The sequence below is a fragment of the Phoxinus phoxinus genome (assembly GCF_949152265.1).
Source record: "Phoxinus phoxinus genome assembly, chromosome: 12".
NCBI lineage: Eukaryota > Metazoa > Chordata > Actinopteri > Cypriniformes > Leuciscidae > Phoxinus > Phoxinus phoxinus.
Window position 1 is genome coordinate 18,851,656 of NC_136887.1, and position 21,858 is coordinate 18,873,513.

At 36.6% G+C, this 21,858-nt stretch overlaps 3 protein-coding genes across 12 annotated transcripts; 2 read left to right on the plus strand and 1 right to left on the minus strand.

Annotated features, from left to right (window-relative positions):
- The first annotated feature begins 140 nt into the window (after window positions 1-140).
- Window positions 141-2,410, plus strand: ccdc160 (coiled-coil domain containing 160). The gene has a single exon (XM_079631782.1). It carries the CDS (start codon window positions 1,392-1,394, stop codon window positions 2,322-2,324), a length of 933 nt encoding a protein of 310 aa, XP_079487908.1. The 5' UTR covers window positions 141-1,391; the 3' UTR covers window positions 2,325-2,410.
- Window positions 2,402-10,165, minus strand: cab39l1 (calcium binding protein 39, like 1). Of its 4 annotated transcripts, none has more exons than XM_079631778.1 (9): window positions 9,567-10,165; window positions 8,205-8,374; window positions 7,956-8,120; window positions 7,707-7,825; window positions 6,944-7,112; window positions 6,153-6,212; window positions 5,978-6,043; window positions 5,317-5,460; window positions 2,402-5,085 (listed from the first exon to the last, which is right to left on the minus strand). In XM_079631778.1, the coding sequence occupies exons 2-9, from the start codon at window positions 8,319-8,321 to the stop codon at window positions 4,894-4,896; spliced, it is 1,032 nt and encodes a 343-aa protein (XP_079487904.1). In that variant the 5' UTR covers window positions 8,322-8,374; window positions 9,567-10,165; the 3' UTR covers window positions 2,402-4,893. The 4 variants fall into 4 exon arrangements, with proteins under 4 accessions (XP_079487904.1, XP_079487905.1, XP_079487907.1 ...); XM_079631779.1 differs by having other exon boundaries at window positions 9,222-9,569; XM_079631781.1 differs by lacking the exon at window positions 9,567-10,165 and adding an exon at window positions 9,451-9,474.
- Window positions 10,166-13,408: 3,243 nt separating this feature from the next.
- Window positions 13,409-20,973, plus strand: phf6 (PHD finger protein 6). Of its 7 annotated transcripts, none has more exons than XR_013799894.1 (12): window positions 13,409-13,613; window positions 15,609-15,769; window positions 15,856-15,957; window positions 16,046-16,179; window positions 16,345-16,391; window positions 16,479-16,642; window positions 16,781-16,924; window positions 18,267-18,371; window positions 18,557-18,690; window positions 19,936-20,065; window positions 20,227-20,360; window positions 20,512-20,760. XR_013799894.1 is itself a non-coding variant. In XM_079631783.1 (11 exons), exons 2-10 carry the CDS (start codon window positions 15,638-15,640, stop codon window positions 20,063-20,065), a joined length of 1,092 nt encoding a protein of 363 aa, XP_079487909.1. In that variant the 5' UTR covers window positions 13,409-13,613; window positions 15,609-15,637; the 3' UTR covers window positions 20,227-20,973. The 7 variants fall into 7 exon arrangements, 4 of the variants coding, with proteins under 4 accessions (XP_079487909.1, XP_079487911.1, XP_079487912.1 ...); XR_013799896.1 differs by lacking the exon at window positions 13,409-13,613 and adding an exon at window positions 14,207-14,337; XM_079631783.1 differs by having other exon boundaries at window positions 20,227-20,973.
- The last annotated feature ends 885 nt before the right edge of the window (window positions 20,974-21,858 follow it).

Below are 21,858 nucleotides of genomic sequence, written 5' to 3' on the forward strand. Positions count from 1 at the left end.
GCGTCCTTTTGAACTCTAACCTACTTTTTTTCTTTCTTCAGGGAACAAAGAAAATGATCAGCGTGAAATAAGGATAGGGTGTATGCATTTACTTATGCTATGCTGAAAAATGAATTAAACTAGAAACATTGACTGAAGTGTTTCAATAATACAATTTTAATTGTTTGTGAATTGTAAACAACATAGTTATATTTGCTATGAATGCTTTAAACAAAATGTAATTAATCTGATACAATTTTATACTTAAAGGAAAATTAGAATAAGTTCCTCTATGGTTGAAGATCTTCTGATGCAGTGAATACATTTAAACTAATCTCTGAAATGCATGTTTAATATTAATCCAACTTCCACAATTAGACAAAAAGCAGTTCCAAATCGCAGACAATCAAAACCTTTCAGGCATCTACAAAATCACTCTGCTCTGTAAAACATTATATGATCAATAAGTTATGACAACATACGTTTTTACAGTCTATGGTTTTTACATTGCTTTAGCTCCAAGTAGATTGTACTTTAAGGCAGCAACTTTTCTTTCTTTTTTCTTTTTTACAGTGTGAGCTTAAGCATTTTGCGCAGGTGTTAGACTTCATATTTTAATGAACAGTTGTGATTGATTATTGTTGGCATTAAACTTCTGCAAATATACATCCTAAAAATTGAAGTGACATTTTACACAGACACATTAGAAACCTTGCAGGTGAATACATACCTATAATTGCACATTTAAAACAAAACTGATATAGATCATTATAAAACACTATCCTTTTATATTAAATATAACGCTCAGATTTGATTTCACTGGAGTTTCACAATATCATTTCAGACACTTTGACATGTATCAAAGTGCTCCTTATCCTAATTAAAATAGGAGGAATAAATATAGTATGCAGAAGATCTCAAATTAAGCATTCATATATCTTTGTATTTTATATACAAAGCAATTTTCAAATAAATTTCAAAGCAAAATCAACAAAACTGCGAGTTCATACTGAGGTTGACGCAAATGAACAATGTACTTAAACTCAACCAGCAGAGGGCGCTAAGTGTTCATTGTTCTCTTGTACTGTAAACAGGAAGTTGCTCACTGACTGGACAGAGAGTCCCGTAGACGCGGAAGTTGTAAGCATGAACCGCTAATATTTCTTTAAAACCTACTTGTGGGTGAGAGAAAATACCTACAGCTTTTTACGTTTCATCAATGCCAGATAGTTAAAAGAAAAAAAAAGCTATAACGTCATTGACGAGAGATTTCGTTTTGAACGACCAAGCATCCAGCCATTTTATTAATAACTGATGAAAGGAGAGGGCGATGAATGCCCTTACAGTACGCTGTGTTCCTTGTGCGTTTTTTTAAAAGATCATTGTAATATAGTTCAAACTATTCGAGGACCATGGAAATCACTGATCAAAACCCTGAACACGAGTCCAGCTCCAGGGATGGCCATCACTGGGTGGAGAAACTGTTCCCTCCCCGTTTCTCTTTCCAAAACGTGCTTGATAACCAGACCAACACGAATGAACATTGTAACAGCTCGACAAAATCACCATCCACCCACTCTACAGACATTGATGAACCCGAGATGAGCCACAGAAGGCAGATCTACCTGAGAGCTCTGAAAGAGGTTCAGCACACTGAGCGACTGCTAAAGAAGGAGGCCCTGGCGAAGAGAATTATTAGGCATGAGCAGCCTGTAAATGGAGCAAACTCTGAAAATCCTACTGACCAGAGCGAGACTGCGGGACAGATGTGCATTTGGAACGAGAGGGACATCAGCAAACTACGGGCTGGGTTTGCAGAAGTGGAGAAGGACAGACGGAGACTAAAACAACAGCTCAGTTGTACAGAGGAGCAGCTTAAGGCAGAACATGAGCAAAGGATGAAACTGCAAGGCCTGGTGGAGAAGCTTGAGGAGCAGTTAAGTCTTTCCAAAAAAGCATCTACACGTCAGGCCCTCGTGATATATGATCTGAAGTCTGAGAGCCAAAAAATGAATGCTCAGTTACATAAGCAAACTATACATGTCAGGGAAAAGGAAGTAGAGGCAGACATGTGGAGGACAACTCTGAGAAAAGCGAAAGAGGACATGCAGCAGATCACACAGGAGCGCTCCAACCTCATGTGGGAACTGGAAAGAGTGCAAGCGCAATGGAAGTATGAAGGAGACAGGCTGGAAAAAGCAGCTCGGATAGAAAACGAGGCTGTGCTCCTGAAGCTTCAGACGGAGGTGGAGAAGACCCGCGCAGACCTCCATGCTGAGAGAGCGAGTCACGCACGGAGCCGCACGGCCCTCGAGCTCCTACGCAGACACTTCAGCAGCCAATAATTAGTTGCAGTAATATTTCAAATGTAGCCATTTCAATCCTTAAAATGTTTAGATAAAAAAAAAAAAAACACTAATGTTACCACACAATAAGTGCCACTGTTTCTTTTATTTTCAAAATGCCTCCACACTCGCTTTTTTTTAAATAAAACTTTATGTACATATATAATCCTCTCCCACAGTGGAAACAAAACTCAAATGTGTGAAAAATGAGTGAAAAGCATAGCAAACATGTATCAGTCAAACTGCAAATAATAAAAAGGTATATATATATATATATTTCTTACCAACGATTTAACATTACTTTTAAACTCTTTGTCAGAGATCACTATCACTGCATGGAGAATCTGAAGGCTCAAAGCTTAAAGACAAAAACCTCCTTTAAAACCCTGTCAGCGGAATAATCACATTTGGCCAAACACCCATTCTTGTACTTTTTGGTATCAAATGACAAGCGATTTTACACATGGTGCAGTTTATAAGAGCAAGAAGGGCAGCTCAGAAGGTTTTTCCCCTTTACCCCCTAAATACTTACAATAAAGCACAAATCTACACGCACAAGTTATACTTTCAAATCATTTGTGTCCGCTGAAGAGCAGTCTGAAGCGATGTCAAAGCACAAGAACACATTGACATTTGGATTGATCCATTAAAAACCTTTTAGAGTGTGGCTCATTTACACAAGCACGGCGAGTGCTCTCCTCACACTCGTGACAGTCTATGTACCCATTAGCAAACTGCAAAAATTAAACTTTTTCCCTTGTAGGTCCTTTTCAGTATTACAAAGACCACAACTTATATGTTGTAAAGTCTTATTTTAGCTTGCATAATTCAAACTACTGCCCCACAGCAATAATAACAACAACAGAAACACTTGACAATAAATTGTGATTTGTTACTTCGGTATCATGAATAGTTTTTTATTAATCTAGGTTAATGTGAATTACTAATAAATATGCCATTGTTCGTTATGTATAAACTAATGTTAATTTATGCAACTGTATTGAAATATACATTTTAAAAAAATTACATTAACCAAGATTAACCAATGCTAGTTCATGACACCAAATGCATTTGCTAATGTTAATGAAACAAACCTGATACCACAAATTCTATTGAAGCAAAGCGGGGGGAAAAACAGCACTTAGGAATTTAAAATCTGAGGTATATGAGAAAAGGAACTTGTGCAAATAGAGTACATAAAATATATTCAACTTAAGGTATAAAGACTAATGGTGGAACCTTTCAGTAGAATCCTGTTCTGCATTTCATCTAAAACTTCCAAGAGATACTGAAAGGTGCGATCCAATGGAGAACCCAATTCGAAGTCTAGTCAGGCATCGTAAGATATACCGTGTTACCACAGCTTTGGCTCATTCAAGTTTGACAGTGCAGGACACGAAGAACTGTGTTAAAATGGTCTTTCCTATTGCATCCATCTTTTAAAGGCTTTTAATTGGCTTGTCTACGCTGTCCATCAGAACGCAGTATGAGGAATGACATGACATGCCCCAGCATTTCACATCCTTTCAATGTTACAGTGTGTGTGGAAGTTATCATGTCTTGCACTGTAATTGTGTACCATGTATTTCACCTTCACTGAAGTCTATGAACCCTGAATTCATTGCATTTTTTATCTAGACTGAGAAAACTTATATTAAGGAATATGGTTTTTTTAATAATTTTAAAGCAGTTTAAATAAAACTAGTCCTCCTACTGTGTTAACCCAAGCAAAAGCAGAATAATACTACAAATCCAATGTTATAGATAAATATAAATGTAATAGAAGACCCAGAATGACCAAGCTATTTAAATAAGGCACCCAGTTAAAATGGAAATTGAGTGCAGCATCCAACATGACCACTAAACTCCACAGCTGTTTTTTCAAAGATAAAGGTTTCGCTTGACCACATGACATTTTCTGGCTTTTTAAATGCTTTAACGTCCCTTAACTAGTTCAAATGTGAGAATGTCCTGTTGAATGTGTGTTTGTGTACTTAAATAAGGCCTCATAATGTCCTGTATTTTTGACCTACCGTTTTACAATATTTGGATGTTTTCTGCTGAGTATGAACTGGCACTAATGGCCAACCTGGAGCTAAGCTACCAGATTTAGTGCAAATATGCAGAGCCATACCTTGTACCAATATACTTGTTCTAACTTTTTTTAAAAAATGTTAAAAAGCCATGAGCAGGCTTTGGATATACTTCTTATTCACATGAATTTGGATACATTTTTTAATCTAAGATTTACCGCCTGAAGGTAAATCCAATTGTACTTCCTTTTTTCTAAGGGCAGTGCTAAAAATATATATAGGTTTAAATGGAGTGCTTGGGTTCTACTTGCTCCTCTCGCAGCAGAAACCCTGCTCGCCCCAACTAAAGGGACAGACATGTGTTTGCACATTCTGCCAGCATTTCTCCACCTGTTTCAGAAGTTGGATGTACATATATTTAGTCCAAGTGATTTCTTTCTTTGACTTATTTAGCTGTCCCTCCCATCTAATTCTCACCCACATAATCAAACCACATCACTAGGCGAGCGCCCCGGTTCTACACTCTACGTTTTCCATTAGGACTCCTCTGCAGGTGCAGGCCGTTTGATGTCCCGGATCTGCTTAATGAGATAGTTCTTCTCGTCGCAGAACTGCTCGTCTTCTGAACGGTCCGTTTGAAAGTGGCTCAGGAACTCCACCAACTTGGACTGATTCTTGATGAGGATGTCCAGCACAGGCTGCGTCTTATTGGGGTTGGCCACAAACACCTGAGAGGACACAAAAAACCCATAAAAGTCACTGAATCTCCATTCATTCTGTCCCTAGTAACTGACCCTGACCCGTTTACATTCAAAAAGGGAGGGCAGAACTGGGACAGGCGACCGGTCAGCTGTTGAGTGTGGAAAGTAATTGGAGTAGACGGAGGGAAAAGCAGACAAACAAAGTGCCAAACTCAAAAATATATAGTTACATGAAATGCTCTGCATTTAAACGCATACCTTAAAGACATGGAAGGCTTCAAATTGAATGTTGCGGCTGTTGTCTCTCAACATGTTCATCATCAGCTTTAGGTTCTCAGCTCGACTGATGTATTTGGTCATGACTGTGAAGTTGTGTCTGTCCAGTAGTAGTTCTCCCAAAAGCTGGATATCATTAGATAGTCAGTAATAACACTTGAGCACAACAACAAATGGTAAGAATAAAGCAAAACCACCTAACATATTGCTGCTTTTGTGAAACCAAATAAGGTTTGTCATGACTTAAATTTCAATGTAAGCCAATGACTTCAACTAACTTTCTTTCATCCAAGCAGCTTAAAGGAATGGTTTTCTTCAAAATGAAAATTCTGTCATTTTGAAGAATACTGGTAATCAAACAGTTGATATACCCCATTGACTTCCATAGTAGGGGAAAAAAAAATACTATGGAAGTCAATGGGCACATCAACTGTTTGGTTACCGACATTCTTCAAAATGTCTTCCTTTGTGTTCAGCAGAAGAAAGAAATTATTGCAGGTTTGAAACAACTTGAGGGTGAGTAAATTACAGAATTTTCATTTTGAAGTGAACGGTTCCTTTAATCTCTGCCTCAAGGGTTGGAATACCATTACAGCCTTAAATTATTGAAAGCAACTCTGTGAAAATAGTGGTTTACTCTCACCTTCAGAGACTGGCGCTTGGTGACATAGTTCTCAGAATGCAGCAGCTTTTCATACTCTGTGAACACCTGCAAACAAATTATGTATCATAATATTTCTCCATGAAGTAGAGCAGCTAAAATCACTTGTATACAAAAGCACTAACACATGAAATATTGGGAAACAATAATTACTCACTCGGTCATAATTTGTCTCCAAGAAATCTGCACACATGATCTTGTGTCTTGTCAGGAGATCCTAAAAACAAAGTCTTAAGGTAAATGCACATATGTCATAGAAGGTAAAAAAAATAAAAGGAAAAAGAACATCCTGTCATAAAAATTCAAGCATGCACCTTTAAGCTTCTGTTTAACATATTTGATGTGCTTTATTGTTTATCAATTATTATATATGAATAAAAGCATAAAGTAAATCTGTTCATCATATAAAACGATTGCACCTCTTCAGAAGACTTGGATTAAACCGCTTGATTATTATGGATTACTTTTACCATCACTTTATGTACTTTTTGAAGCATGAACATATTGATCACATAGATGTTCAATGGATTGGGAAAAAAAATAGGAATGTGTTAAGAATGACATGTGGGTGAGCAAATAATGACAGAACTTTTATTTTAGGTTCAGTCATCTAACTTTCAGAGTTAAAGGGGAAAAAAGACAATACTATGGTGGCTTCTGTCAAAACATTGCGAGAAATAGTTTGTTATTGCAAGAAATGTCAGTGTGCAAGATTTTTAGATACATTTTTAGATTCATATTAGATAATGTTTCCACACCTACCAGTAACTTCTCAGGAGTGGTGTGCATTTATGGTTTATTTTAATTGGAAAATAAAATGAAGCAATAATTTATCACTTTTCTGCTATTTTATAGTGTATTGTAGCATTTTTCATGTTCTTAAGACAAAGACAAAGATTACAAGTGAAAAATCCACAAAATGGATGATGCTTTGTGTACATGTCATACCTTAAAAGAGGCAAAGGCATCAGAGGCAATGTCGAAGGTAGACAGCTCCACATAGCGAAAGAAGCAGAAGAAATCCTCAGAGAACAGAAGGATTCGGGCCAGAGGTTCATGACGCAGACATTCCCTCAGCATCATGCCACAGTTAAGGGCCACTTCTGGGGTTTCATAGCTGCTTTCAAAAAGGTAGATTTTTTTTAACAATTGTTACTTCTCTAACATGCAAGACCCACACTTGTTTGTATGCATTTACAGTAGTGGACAAAAGGGATGTCTGGTCTGGGAATATTGACCACATTTATTCAAATATTATAAAAATGTGTTAAAGATTTTGTAAGCATATTGCATAGTTGTGCGGACAATTTTAGTCCAGACTGTCATACAAACATTGAGATTCTTCTCAGGTAAAAAAAAAAAAAAAATATATATATATATATATATATATATAATATTTTCCGAATTTTGATGGATTGTAGGGTCATTTAAAAAATATATTTTGGCGACTGCTGTATAAAACATGACCCAAAATAAACCATAAAAAGTAAAATTATAATATGACACTACAGTGTCAATAACTAGTTATGTTTGTACTGTGAAAGCTAAATGCCATTGGCAGCTCAGTCACGTGGACAGGAAATGGGAAAATTATGGTCCTAAAATAACCATACAACCACAGACTCCCATAACATCAATTGGAAAAGCCAGGCTAATCAATGGCTTCTGAAAGTGTTGATCCATGGCTGTGCCCTGGGGTCTGGAAACTCACCCTTTCAGCAGCATGAAGAGGATCTGCGAGTGGGAAGAGATGTACTCCACAGTCGGGGTGCGAGCGCCAATCTGCCGACGTACTATGTTGCTAAACAGATGCACCACATCCTTCTTACCCTTTGGTGAAAAAGGTCATATAAATCAAAGAGAGCAAACAGCAAATGAGTGGTTGGTGCACAGAGCAACATATCATCCAGCAGGATGGAAGTAGTTGTAATCCAAACATTTCAAACAGAATGATATGCACCTCAAAATCGATCCTCTGTAGATTTGCTATGAGTGAAATGAGGAGGTTGGTGTTGTAGAGCTCTTGAGCTAGTTGGGCCACTGCCTCAGTCTGAGGCTCCTTGTCTCCAGTGCCAGACAGCACCTCTTTCAACGATGCAAGATTTTTTGATACTTCCTCTGCAACCTACAGGAAAAACAGTGAGTTTTTCTAACTCAGTCACAGTTTTCTGAAACATTTGCATCGAAATTTAAAAAAACAAAAACACACCTTTTCACATTTCCTGCTTTCAGGTGATTCCAGCTTCTCCAAGTATGCTACATTCTCCTTCAGACTCTTCACAATCTCTGCAGGGCTCTTCTGAGACTTCCCGAAGGGGAATGGCATGGTTTCAGCTGGGGTGTGTGTTGGATTTCAAAAGATAAACGGAAAAGTTTCACCTTTAAATGAAACGAAACAAACAAAAAGTGAACAAAATTAAAATGAGTATAGAATAAACTAAAAATAAAGTCATTCTAAATGGACAAAAGGACAACCCTATAAAGACAGACATTTTCAAAGCAGCCAAATAACCATTTTAATCATACCGTTTATACACTTAAGAGTTGAAACATACTAACGTTAACAATTGCTTGTAACGTTACTGTTATTACTGCTAACAAAACTGTACAACAATAAAAACACGTTAAGAGGAAAGTCTCTGTCAAGAGTCCTCTGACATACTGAAAACAACATGAATTGTGGATTAAGTTACATTACACTAATATTATTTACAGACTATAAGTATTATGACTGTTTATTTATTTTTTGTTTCTTATTATTGCGCAAGTAATACACCAAACATGTTATGAAACACCTTCTAAACTTGCTTAAGACTAACAAGTAACTTACGAGTAAAGATTTCACCACACGTGAAAGCATGACACAAAAGAGGAAAACATTTACTAAACGAGTCACTTCTATGAGCAACTAAGCAATTTGTTCAACTTGAAAAACAGCTAATAGCCCGATGAGCTAAGCTAACCGCCACCCAGCACTTATCGATCAACACTTCTCAGGAACTCAATATTACTCATCACGGTCACTTTACGGAGTAGTGTACCACCCTATACATCCTTATCAGGTACCCATAAAAACAAACAACTGTAACGGGGAAAAATAAAACCACTTTTATTTACTCTTTCAGCTGGCTGGACATGTAACGTTAGCCATGTAGCTCGCTGCTAACCGACTTCTTTCAAGCATGGCCAAATGAGCTCGAAGAATAACCCAAACCAGGAAACTAACCACTTAGATAACTTCTTTAGTAACGTTTTCCATCGATGTAATCTGTCAGAGTGGATTTTAGTCACAAGGCTCCTCTAGATTTCCTGTTAGACGCAGTTAGAGCTGAACCTTTCAACTTTTCAATGCCATTTTTGACAGTTGGTCAAGTCGAGAACATTATAAGCTGATCCTTTATCGTGAACAGAAAAAGATCATCGAGAAACTATTTGAAAACAACAAATCAACATACAAATGAGTACTTAAAGTGCGATGTAGAGAGCGAGAGAGAAAACAACATGACAGACAACATGTCAGGCTAAGTGGATGTGTGTTAGCAGGAGGTGGAAGGAAGGCAGAGACACTCACCGCGTTCACCACTCAAAACGTCCACTTTAAAATCCAAACAACGCGACGAGAAGAATCGTTAGATCGACCTGTTAGCAGCTAGATATAGAGCTATAAATCCAGTTCAAACTATAACGAACTAAATATTTATCTCCCCAAAAGGAGATAATTATTGAGTTAGTTACTGCGAATAATTTAGGAGTGGTTTGTTGCTCGTACACTTCTGCCGCTTTACTTTATCAGGGAAGTTGAAGAGAGTTTTCGAACGCCCCCTTTTTAATTGACGCTAACTCTGACCAATCAGAGCGCGAGACGGAGGCGCACTCCCTGACCAGAAATCGAACTGAATGAAGATGAACTGAGGCAACAAAACCACTGAAAGCAGAGCTGTATTATGGACATGGGCTGCGTTTCTCGAAAGCATCATAAGCCTAAGTAGACCGTAGAACTATTGCCACCAATGGTCTCTACGATCAATTTAGCTCATGATGCTTTTTGAGAAACGCAGCCCAGGTTGTGTGATGGGAGAAACGAGGCTTTTCGAAACTTCAAAATCAAGTGCCTCGAATGATGAATCATTGTTTCAAAACGCAACACGCGGGTGACCCCTGCTGGTCAGAACAGTGCAAATGCAGCGGAAACTCATTTCATGCACAAATTGATGTTTTATTGAACGTGTTGTGTTTAATTAAATTCATTTTTTTAAACGAAAAAAAAACGAATACTATTAAATTAAGTGTGTTTATGATATGTGCTATTTTATTAATTTGGCCTGTTTTGTTCGTTTCATGAATAACTTGGTTAATCAGACCAATAAGAGACTTTAAAATACAAATCTTCCTTTTTCGTATACAAATGTGTCATCATTAAATGTGTATAAATGTATAACATTGATCCAAGGTCAGTCAAGACACTGCTCCATGGGTTCATGACATCCCCCCATAATCATTTGTTTCGAAACAAATGATGCACAATGGTTTCGAAGCTTCATGAAGCGTGTTTCGAAAGCGTCCATTACTAGAACCAGGCCAGTGTTGTGTTGGGAGGGCTCCGAATACCTGAGGGACACACCGGTGCCGTTGTTACACAAGCTGACCACTAGGGCCCCTGACTACTATTTTGAATGAATTAACTTTAAGCGTCCCAAAAATACTATGCAAAATACATGCCCCGTATTTTTTAGGCAAGTCACTCTTGTTTGTACCCGTGGTCATTCTGTTTGGACTGATGGATCACACACACTCATTTTTATGTTGTGTCTGTTAGCCTATTGTTTATTGTTGTAGTGTTTGGTTAGTTTGGAATTGAAGGATGGAAGCTTGTTTCTGCCACGCAAAAAAAAAAAAAAAAAAAAAAAAAGGGTAAATTCATATCTCACAATTCTGAGGATTTTTTAAAAAAAATTCCGTGCCAGAAACAAGCTTCCATGAAAGTGCGTTATAAAGCAAACATTAAAGTAGCCTAGTAGTGGTGGTAGTAGTAGTAGTAGTAATAGTAGGCGAGTAGTAGCTGTCAGTTGCATGACGCTGGTCAACACATAGGGAGCAACCCTCTAAAGGTCTTCTAGAAAAAATATGCTATTTTATGACATGTTCATTTCATGAGTAGGCTTTGCATCATCAGCAACATCTCAAAAGTTCTGTTAATGTCTTAAGGCTTGTTCACACCAACAACAATAACTATAACTATAACAGTAACTAATATTTAAATAATCGTTATAAAAGAGATGGACGTCCTCACCCCAACTATAGCGACATGGAGGAATGATGTCTTTATTTCTAGCTGCTAAACAATAAAAACAGTGCCACCCAACCTTAAAAAGCTTGACCATTTATATCTGACGACAAAGAAACTCTTATAAAACAGAACCTTATATAGCCTAACGGACAATAATGTAGGCTAAAACAAGTTATACAACCATTTCCAGAAAAGTTTGGATTTTTTTTAATGCAATCAAATCAATAATCTGTGATTTGTCAATTATCTTAAATGAATGACAAAAGTACAAAGAAAATATTTCTAATGTTTTCATTGACCAACTTAATTGTCCAACTTTTGTAAATACAAATTTTGATTTTGAAGGCTGCAACACATGCACTCCAAAAAAAATTGGGACAGAGCCATGTTTACCACTGTGTCACATCACCTTTTAATTGCACGTTTTGAACTGAGGATACGTTTTATTGCAGTTTTGCAAGTGGAATTTTCTGCCCGATCCAAGACAGCTTCTCAACAGTCTGTGGTCATTGTTGTCTGATTCTCCTTTTCATGATGGGCCATACATTTTCAATAAGAGACAGTCAGGCAGTCAAGCACATCCACATGGTGTAAAGTGTCTACGAAACCACTCTGGTTTAGCATGTGCAGAATCAGGCATTGTCTTGCTTCCCAGGAAAAAATTAATCTTGGTGGCAGTATAATCAAATCAAGATACCCTCATCTATTACCAATTCACCTGCTTACTGTGGACTGTTTCAAAATGATTTTAAAATGGATATTCTATAATCTTTTCACTTTTATTTTGCCTCTGTCCCAACTTTTTGTCTTGCAGCCATCAAAATCAGAATTGGTTTTCAGAATTTGGTCAGTGAAAACATTGGCAATCTTTTTTTTCTTTGTACTTTTTTCAGTTAAATAAATGTTGAAGAGACTCACATATTCTTTATTTTATTACACATTACAAAATATCCCACCTTTTCTGGAAATTGGGTTATATACACACGCATACAGCTAAACAAATGAATATGTACACAATAGACAAGATCTACCAAATATGCACAAAATAATTCCAATAGAATTATGCAAGGGAATGTGGAGTGTGTGAAGAAAAAATATTTACCAAAAGGATGGTTTACATTTATTTGGCCCAACATTTGGTAAATATGCACATAAGTATTTAATTATATAATGCAGGTTGATTGGGACACTTTTCCCCAGTTATCTCAAAGAAAAAAATGTGTCACAATCCAGGGGTTTGTATATATCAGTCCATGCAGGGATCCGCAGGGGACTGCAAGGGAATGACAGGGGATCCGTGGAAAAGTCCAGAGAAAAACGGTGACAATTAAATAAATAAATAATAATAATTGTATTAAAATAAATATTAGTTATGCATCTATTCGGTGTACCCCATGATTTCACAGAGAAGGCTTAAGCTAGTCCTAGACTAAAATGCGTGTTTGAGCTGTTTTAACTGAAAGCAACTTTTAAAATGGTCAGTGCCATTGTTTTGTCTCAAGATGCACAACAGTAATATTTTTTTTTCTAAGGCACGTTTATAAAAGCTATAGGCCTACTTAAATGTCCTAATTAAACTAAGGCCTGATCCTGGCTTAATCTAAGCCCTGTCTGTGAAACCAGGCCTAAATTAAAATAAATAATTAATATAAATAATGAATAAATACAAATTTGATTCAAATTACCGGTAAGTAAATAAACAAAAAATAAATAATTCATAGGCCTATAACAATACATTACTGCGGTGAGTATAATATAGTAATGTAAGCTAACTGAAACTAATTTTAGATTAATAATATTATATATTTATTAATTTTTCTGTGTGTAAATTGGGTGTTCATAAAAGACAGACGCCTTAAATATTAACACAGGGATGATCATATTTGGGGGTCAGTGGCATCAAAAAGATCAACAATCAACCTATGTAGCTTAGTATTTACAAAATTGCTAAATTGGTGCCAAGCAGTATTTTTTTAAAAAAATATTAATTAATCTCATATAATGCTTAATATTTATGTGTAAATACTTACTTTTTATAAAAATGTTATCCATACACCATCCGCATTTTGTCAGTCCATTATGCAACTCATCTGTATATTTGCTCGTCTAGGCCTATTCCTCAAGCTATCTTGACGGTGACCACAGTACGTAAGGGGCGTGCGCGTATGCCTTCAATGTCGGACAAACATGCTTTTTGCAGTGCGCGACGTCACTTGAACGCCTCGCAATGGTGAGAGGCAGAACTTGCAAGCACTCAAAGCTCAGCGAGAGGAAGAGCGAGAACACGCGCTCGCAGCCACTCTAAATCTGTCCCCATTCAACACAGCAGCGGTAAGAGCTTACAATATGTCACACAGACACTGCAATGTACAGTTTACAGTCAGGAAAGCAATGGGGTGAGTGGAACAATTGTCGGAACTAGCTTCGTCTTTTTGCTGCGATATGTAAATACCTTTCGTATGGCGGGTCTCCCCATGTGAAGCGGGCAAAATGATCCCGCAGCGAACAATGTATTATAAAAACCAAATTATGGCTTACATTCACCCCAGAAGTTCAGATTAAAATATTTGCTCACAGTTTTTCCTCATCAGTATTTTTTTTAGCCACCGTATGTTGTGGGCCTTAATGGGCTACTACACTTATACAGATATACACATCTTTGTATAATTTGAAGTGTACCCCAGATTTGACTTGGTCTTATATTAAGTTCACTGGAAAGTAAAATAGTTTTTTGTTAAAAGCGAAACAAGAGCTTTGTCGTGGGCCTGTATATCCTCCTCCTCCCTTATTTGTGAAAACGGTGTGAGGGATGCTGTGTTGTTCCTTGTGTGTTTTAGAGGGGTTCATTGAGACTTTGGGCAGGTTGTGTCAGCTGTTCTGTGGATACAGAGTGTCGCGCGGTGTTGCGTTGCTGCTGTTTGTGTTGCAGCGCGAGAGCAGCTTCTCGGCTATCATGGCAGCGGAGGAGCTCCTCTGTTGTGCGAAGGCGGGTAAAGCCATCGCGACTCTAAACAACACGCCATCCACCCCAAAACACGATACGAATGATGGATAGGTAATCGTACCACCGAAATCTCGATATTTTTCAGTTTTGGGTGAAACTGACGAGTTAGCCGTCTCGCGCTGGGGCTGTTTTGTGAACTCGGTCAGAGCTGCCTATTGGCAATGCAGTGTTTCGAATACGCCACCCATGTACTTTTCCTACATTATTGTAATGCCAAAAGGTTGTATTGACAGGTTTTGTGTGTCGTATGCTCGCACAGTTTGACTAAGCCTACGGTTTGTCCGTCATAGAGAGATTTGTTTTCCACAAGGGATAAACTTGTTGAAATATGTACTTAAACCATATACAGTTTATGTACTAGGCTACACCATGCTTATAGTAAGATCTCAGTTCATTGGGTTTTAAGTAGGTAAATAATGGGTTTTCAAACTTTTTGGACCCAAGTACAACTATCCCCATTGCGAGGGGACCCCCTCCAAAAATATGAAGGCAACTTCATGGCTTCAAAGGCATGTCTTTACAGTATAAACACATTTATTTAACACAATTTTAAGCGTAGCATTATATAGACATCATGTTGTTTTATATTTCCAGTAATATGAAAATGTATGAATGTGAGATTTGATATTCACTTTTAAAACAGATTTGCTTTTTGTTTTTAGTAATGATTTTTAGTAGTAATTTCTGTAGAAAGCAGAAGGAAACAATTATATACATTTTGTTAAATGTTAAATTTGTAAAAAAAAAAAACATCTAATTAGTACAGCGCTAAAAAATACGTTTCGTGTGTAATGTTTTTTTTATACTTTCTATTTAAAGTTCTAATTGAAAATATTTTGGAAAACTGTGATTCTGTTTTATTTATTCTATAAGTGTTTTTTTATTTAATATTTAAATTATTATTCGTGATAATATTAGCAATATACATTTTATATTATCCATCAAACATTTTCATACTAGACCATTGCAATAAAGACATTTGAAGGAAGTTTATGTCATGCTGGTCATGCATTTCCTTTTTGGGGAAATTTCAAACCAAACGAATTAGTTTAATAACTGAGTTGCATAAGCAAACTAACTACAACCATCTGTCTAAACTCTATTTTTCTCTCATATAGAGTGATTCAATAACAGATGTAGGAGTTTCAAAAATCACCAAAAAAACAAACATCCAAACATGCATTTTTACCATCTGTTGCTTTATATACTTACACAAAGCGTGGAAAGTTATTTCTTCAGATCTGAACCTCAAAAATGATCTTTGCTCTTCCTACCTGTACACTGCAGGGCAATTGCAATGTTGTTTTTTGTCTTCAAAACAGAGGAGAGGTGGAGTGTGTGAAAACTGGTCATGTCAGGACAGAGAAAAGGAGCTTCAGCACGTCTTCGAAAATGTGCCTTCTGTAGAACCAACCGAGACAAAGAGTGTGGACAGTTACTGGTGTCAGAGAACCACAGGGTGGCAGCTCACCACAAGTGCATGGTATGTTAGCTGTCCAGTATATATTTCAAGTATATATTTTGACACATTGCATGTTGCATTGCATTTGACTTGATTGTTTTACTCAGCTTTTCTCATCGGCATTGGTCACGTCTCACTCGGAGAGTGAAAACATTGGAGGCTTTTCTGTTGAAGATGTGAAGAAGGAGATAAAAAGAGGAAATAAACTAGTAAGCTCTCATAAAATTCAGTTGTTCCTTTAGGCTGAAAGTAGAGAATATACAGCTGTTCTATCTCACCTGCTGATTTCCTGTTCAGATGTGCACTTCCTGTCATCGGCCCGGGGCGACCATCGGCTGTGATGTAAAGACATGTAGGCGGACGTACCACTATTATTGCGCTCTATGGGACAAGGCACAGACCAAGGAGAATCCCTCTCAAGGCATCTACCTGTAAGCATATTGATGATGCTGCTTATCGCAGAACTGCATATGTTTTATGATGCTGCTTATCGCAGAACTGCATATGTTTTATAATAATGATGCTGTTTATCGCAGAACTGCATAATGTTTTATAACTGTGAGACTGATTTTTCTTTCTTTTTTCGCCAAAATTAGTGTTTACTGTCGCAAACACAGAGATGCCTCTCAAGATGGCAGTGACGGTAACTAGTTGTCTCTATGTCCTTTAATGTTTGGCACTAACCTGCTTATGGACTATTGGATTTATCAGCGATTTGCTCTTATTCCAGATGAACAGGAAGTTCCAGCCAATGACTCGGATTCATCTCCACCGAGGAGCAGGGGTAGGGGGCGTTTCGAGAAAAGCAGAATCAGAGGTGTGTCGCGCGGACAGTCAGATGACACTCGATCCACCTCGTCACAGGGCAATGATGATACAGAAAGCTCCTCACATGTAAGCCACTTTATCTACTTTTCTTTTTCTTAAATGACCCATATTTATTCCAAAAGTGATTACAGGTGACTTGATACAAGCTTCAGAATAACAATGGTTGGCATATGTTGATTTGTCATGTGCTTGTGTGTGGCACAGCGAGACCGGTCCCCTCTGAGAGGCAGCCCCAGTGATTCAGGCCTTCGCTGTGGCTTCTGTCATGCCGGTGAAGAAGAGAATGAAACGCGGGGTGTGCTCCACTCGGACAATGCCAAGAAGGTGGCTGCCCACTACAAATGCATGGTGAGGCTTCTTCAATCCTGAAAAACATTTATATTGCTCCTATTGTGCTTTTTCCAATATTACCCTTCATGCAGTGTGTAATATAGCTGTTTGTGATTGTAAAAGATCTGCAAATATTTAACAATAGTTACAGAAGTGCACAGCGAATAAAGTTATTTCTAGGGTTGTGTCGAAAGTCAATAGTATCGTGTATTGACGATAGTCAGAGATATTGCCGATGCCTTTGACGATATCAAGGTGATAATTGGCGGGTTTTCCCATTAATATTATTAATAGTAGTAATATTGTTGTTGTTATTATTATCAGGCTAGTATTATCAAATTAATATTTGGACGTTCATTCCCTTATTTCATAACGACATCACCACATAACCATACTGCGAAACTGACACGCATATGAGGATTAAGGACTCCTCAATGAAAGTTCACAAATTGTCAAGAGTGCTTGTTATAAAAGAGCTGCATCATTTGTATACAGTTGTTGTCTGAGCCAAAGCAAATTTTTTTGCATTCAGCATTTTTAGTTTCCATAGCACATTAACAAAATATTTGAATGGCACAAATAACAATACAAATTATTATTAATAATAACATTATTATTAATAAAATGATATAGGCCTAATAACAGTCTTTATGTCCGAACACAGAACAATAATCAGCCATCGATGAAAATCAAAAGCAGCTTCAAACACTGACTTACACCAAAAATATTCAGCCACTAAATGAAGATAATTGGTGTACCGTTATCAGCACTGCGGTAGATTCAGCTCTCGTCGCGTCTGAGAGAATTAATGCGACGTGCAGCATCAGATGCCAAAAGCTCGGTTGACTGGTTAGACTCCTTCACCGGCATAACTCTCGTGCAATGTATGCAAATTGCATGTGGGATATCCACGGGTCTTGCCTTTTGCGTGAAATATTTCAATGCGATTACTTTTTTTTTTTTTTTTTTTTTCAATATGATAGAAAGATGAACATTACCCGCAATAATTAAACGAAGTAAATTAAATAAATGAGTAAATGATCAATTAAGTAAACTATTGCACCCCGCTCGAACAAACCATTTTCAGACTTAAATTAGGGGTTGTGCAATGTATATTATAAGAAAATGTAAGTGTTTTTTTTTTTTAAGCTTTGATGCCTGTGAACCTATTGTAGGAGAGCTCAAAAAAAATTAGGAACCTTTAAACAACCTTTAAAAAAAATTATCTTTGTATTTTTAAACAAAATACTTAAGATATTTAGTACTGAAAAATCCATGTTATTTCTAGATTTATGTTTGGAAAAGTTTGATTCAGCCTGTTCCGTTAAAACGTCTTTTATTTTCTCTGTTTTTGTCACAGCTTTTTTCTTCGGGTACCGTCCAGCTAACTACCACCTCGCGTGCCGAATTTGGGAACTTTTACATTAAAACGGTTATCCAGGAAATCAAAAGAGGAAAAAGAATGGTGAAATTTTCTAAATTTAATTCAATATAGAATTGCTAAACTATATTGCTGACATATAAGAATGTGAACTAAATATAGGTTTACACCATGGTCAGTAGAAAATATATCTTTTTTTTTTTTTTTTTTGGTATGATTTGGTTATTATATTAATTCAAAGTCACCTAATGTATTTTTGGTCATTTCAGAAATGCACACTTTGTGCCCAGCTTGGAGCCACCATTGGATGTGAGATTAAAGCCTGCGTGAAAACCTACCATTATCACTGTGGCCTGGAAGACAAGGCCAAATACATAGAAAATATGGCTAGAGGCATTTACAAGTATGTTCTAACTATTGACTGGTTGTTTTCCTTATTATACAAATATAAATAGCCTGGTAAGATAATTTTGGCCAGAATAAGATTTGACTATTGTTCCAAATGGTTCTTACATTCTGTATACACACTGAAACCATCAGGACAGTGAACAAGGGCTGGGTGATATGGACACAAAAAAAATCATCTCTCTATTTTTTTTAGTTGAATGGCCATTTACAATATACTGTATCTTCTAAAAAATTATATTTATTTCAAGAAATGCTGTTTCACATGATCCTGCCCAATGTTTTCCTACAAACAATATTCATATTGAAGGCTATGAAAACAAATCTAGTGAATGTAACCATGTAGGCTATGCTATATATATAGTATTTGCCAAACAGGGTTTAAATCACAATACATTCTAACCATTGTAAGTAACAACATTACAATTTTAAAACAAAAATAATGCTTTTTAAAGCAGAAGTTAAAATCACTAAATTAAAAATGAATATAAAATCAAAAGCACAGACTAAATGTTAACTGGTAAGAGAAACACGTATTCAACACACATCTGAGCTTAGTAATTATATTAGCCTAGCCTACATTTGATTACCCCGTGACAGTAGTCACTTTACAGTTACAGTACTACTATCATAAAAATACTCTTGTAGGTTTAAAATTCTACATATGGCACATTTAATGTCCAACAACAAATATTTTAGCAAAATGTATATTTCAGTCAGAATTATTGCGCTCCATCTGTTTGCCGCGCATTAGTGCGGCGGCGTGATTTCACTGAAGTCTGTAAAGTATAGCAGAGACTTGCTTGCATAACACCAGTCCACTTCTGAAAGAAAAATATAAAAATTTGCTTGTCATTCTAACATTTACAGATGGAGAATATACCTGTGAAATATAAGTTATGCGCTGAGGAAAACACCACATCTCAAACGCAATAAACCGCACAGGTGTCTGTCAGAGCATCAAGCCGATTTAAACCATACGTGTCAACTATAGTTCATTTAAAGCCCTTGATATAAAGCATGTCTCATGTTTAGGACAAATTAGATTATGCACTTTCCCCACAGCAGCTGCTACTTTTTTCAAAACGCTCCTAATATCAAAATACTGTATGTCGATATAAACTGAATTGCCTCCGTCTATATCACTTATTACAAAATGTATCGATATATCACCCAGCCCTACAGTGATCACATCTGCTGTTGTATTGCAGTATAACAGGAACTTTTATGTTGTTTTCACCAGGCTTTATTGTAAGAATCACAGTGGAAATGAGGAAAGGGATGAGGAAGATGAAGAGAGGGAGAGTCGCAGTAGAGAGAAAGCTGCTATTGACAACAGAGCAGATCCTCCATCGCAGGTTAATGGCAACTAGGTGAGACTCTTGATGTTCTTGTTACAGTGTGATTGGTTCAGTCTGTCATGACGGATATTGTGTTTGATGATAATTATTCAGGACTGGCAATGTAGTATTTTAAAATCATAGAACATGTGATCGGTGGACATGACAAAGATTGATATACTGTCTTTTTTCAGGAGGTGAATGAAGATGGAAGACATAAAAGGATGGGGGATAAAATAAATATTTTTGTATAATGCTCAATTAGAAACTAGGGGCCAGCTCACAATAGTTTTCGTCTCTTTGACAGTATTTCATGGACATTGAGAATGTAAGTTCAATATCAACTGATATCGATATGTTACTGCAGTGGAAACCATAACTTAGCTGTATAGGTTTTATTTAAACATGGTATATTAATGCTTAAAACCACATGATTGGATGGCTGGAACAGTGTCATCTGTTTGTGCTTGCACCTCCAGTTTCCTCTTTGGACCCACTCTGAAAACGACTGCCCCGTCGACTGTTTATAGTGCATCTCCTCCAAACCATGACGTTTAATAAGCCTTTCAAAGTAATTCTCCTTCATGAAACTGTCTTTACCTCTTTTTTCTCTCTTGCAACATGTATTATATTTTATTACTGTATTATACTCATGAGTAATATTGGATATCTGTGGTTTATAGTATAGGTCAGGATTAAAGAACATTGGCTAGCATGCACTTTTCTTTACTCCGTCTCACATGGTGGTCTTTCTTTTTTCTGTATATGCACACATGTACCTCTAAATAATTAGGCACTGGGTGCTTTGTGTTTTCTGTTGTCCATTTGGTGGCAACAATTCAAAATAAGAGTCCTTCTGAAAGGCACATGCTTTCAAGCACACTTGAAGATATTGTTTTGACGTTAAAATGTGAATGTTGAAAATTAATACAATTTAATACAAAATATATTATAGAATATATTATAATAACTAGTTTTCCAGTGCTTTAATGAGTTGGATTTCTTTTCAGGATGCAGTAGTCACACTTTGTGTGTGTGTGTACAATTCAGAATTGAATTGATAATGACTTCTTAATTTCAATTCTTGAATTTGAATTGATGTCAAAAACAGGATCTAGAATTACAATTCGAATTTGAATTAAAGGAAGCAGAATTGCAATTCAATAAAAATTCAAAGAAATTAATTGAAGCTTTGAAAAACAATGTAGCTTTACAGTATATGTCAGATATGATTGCATTATGCACTTTGTGTTATTTGATTACTTTGAAATTAAAATAACACTGGAACAAAACTAATTAAACAACATTGAGGGGGTAATTTATTTCAAGGATTTGATCATCTATATTTTAGAACAAAATGTATGCAGGGTTGAGTGACTAGTTACGTGTAATGAAATTGTTATTAAATTACAAAATTAACGTAATTGTATTTAGTTGTATTACTGAGGTAAAATGTGTAATTCAATTAGTTATTAATCAAATTAAAATGAAATTGATTTGCATTGATAAAGTAATCCAAACCACATTTATAATTGGTTTCCAAGTATTTCCAAGTAACCTTCCTAACATTGAAGGCATGTGAGATTCAAAAAAATTATTTCTGTTGTGTGACAGTGTGGAATTTATTTGAATTGCCATGAATTTAATTCCACTTCCTGTCATTCAAATTCAACTTCCTGTGGGGTGGAGTCAATTCCAATTCATGAATTGAATGAAGGCCAATTCTGAAGTGTGTGTGGATGTGGGCCTGGGGCTTGGACAACGAAGGTCCCCTTGAGGAAAAGAGCTTATAAATCATTCAAAGTGATGTTTTTTGAAAATGTAAA

What these genes read in the sequence shown, in the direction of transcription:
- phf6 (XM_079631783.1), top strand. Translation starts at nt 15,638, where the DNA reads ATGTCAGGACAGAGAAAAGGAGCTTCAGCACGTCTTCGAAAATGTGCC. An exon ending in CAGCTCACCACAAGTGCATG is followed by an intron (nt 15,770 to 15,855) that starts GTATGTTAGCTG and finishes TGTTTTACTCAG; the next exon opens with CTTTTCTCATCGGCATTGGT. An exon ending in TCAAAAGAGGAAAAAGAATG is followed by an intron (nt 18,372 to 18,556) that starts GTGAAATTTTCT and finishes TGGTCATTTCAG; the next exon opens with AAATGCACACTTTGTGCCCA.
- cab39l1 (XM_079631778.1), bottom strand. Translation starts at nt 8,321, where the DNA reads ATGCCATTCCCCTTCGGGAAGTCTCAGAAGAGCCCTGCAGAGATTGTG. An exon ending in CTCTTCATGCTGCTGAAAGG is followed by an intron (nt 7,113 to 7,706) that starts GTGAGTTTCCAG and finishes TTTTGAAAGCAG; the next exon opens with CTATGAAACCCCAGAAGTGG. An exon ending in ATGCCTTTGCCTCTTTTAAG is followed by an intron (nt 6,213 to 6,943) that starts GTATGACATGTA and finishes CTTTGTTTTTAG; the next exon opens with GATCTCCTGACAAGACACAA.
- ccdc160 (XM_079631782.1), top strand. Translation starts at nt 1,392, where the DNA reads ATGGAAATCACTGATCAAAACCCTGAACACGAGTCCAGCTCCAGGGAT.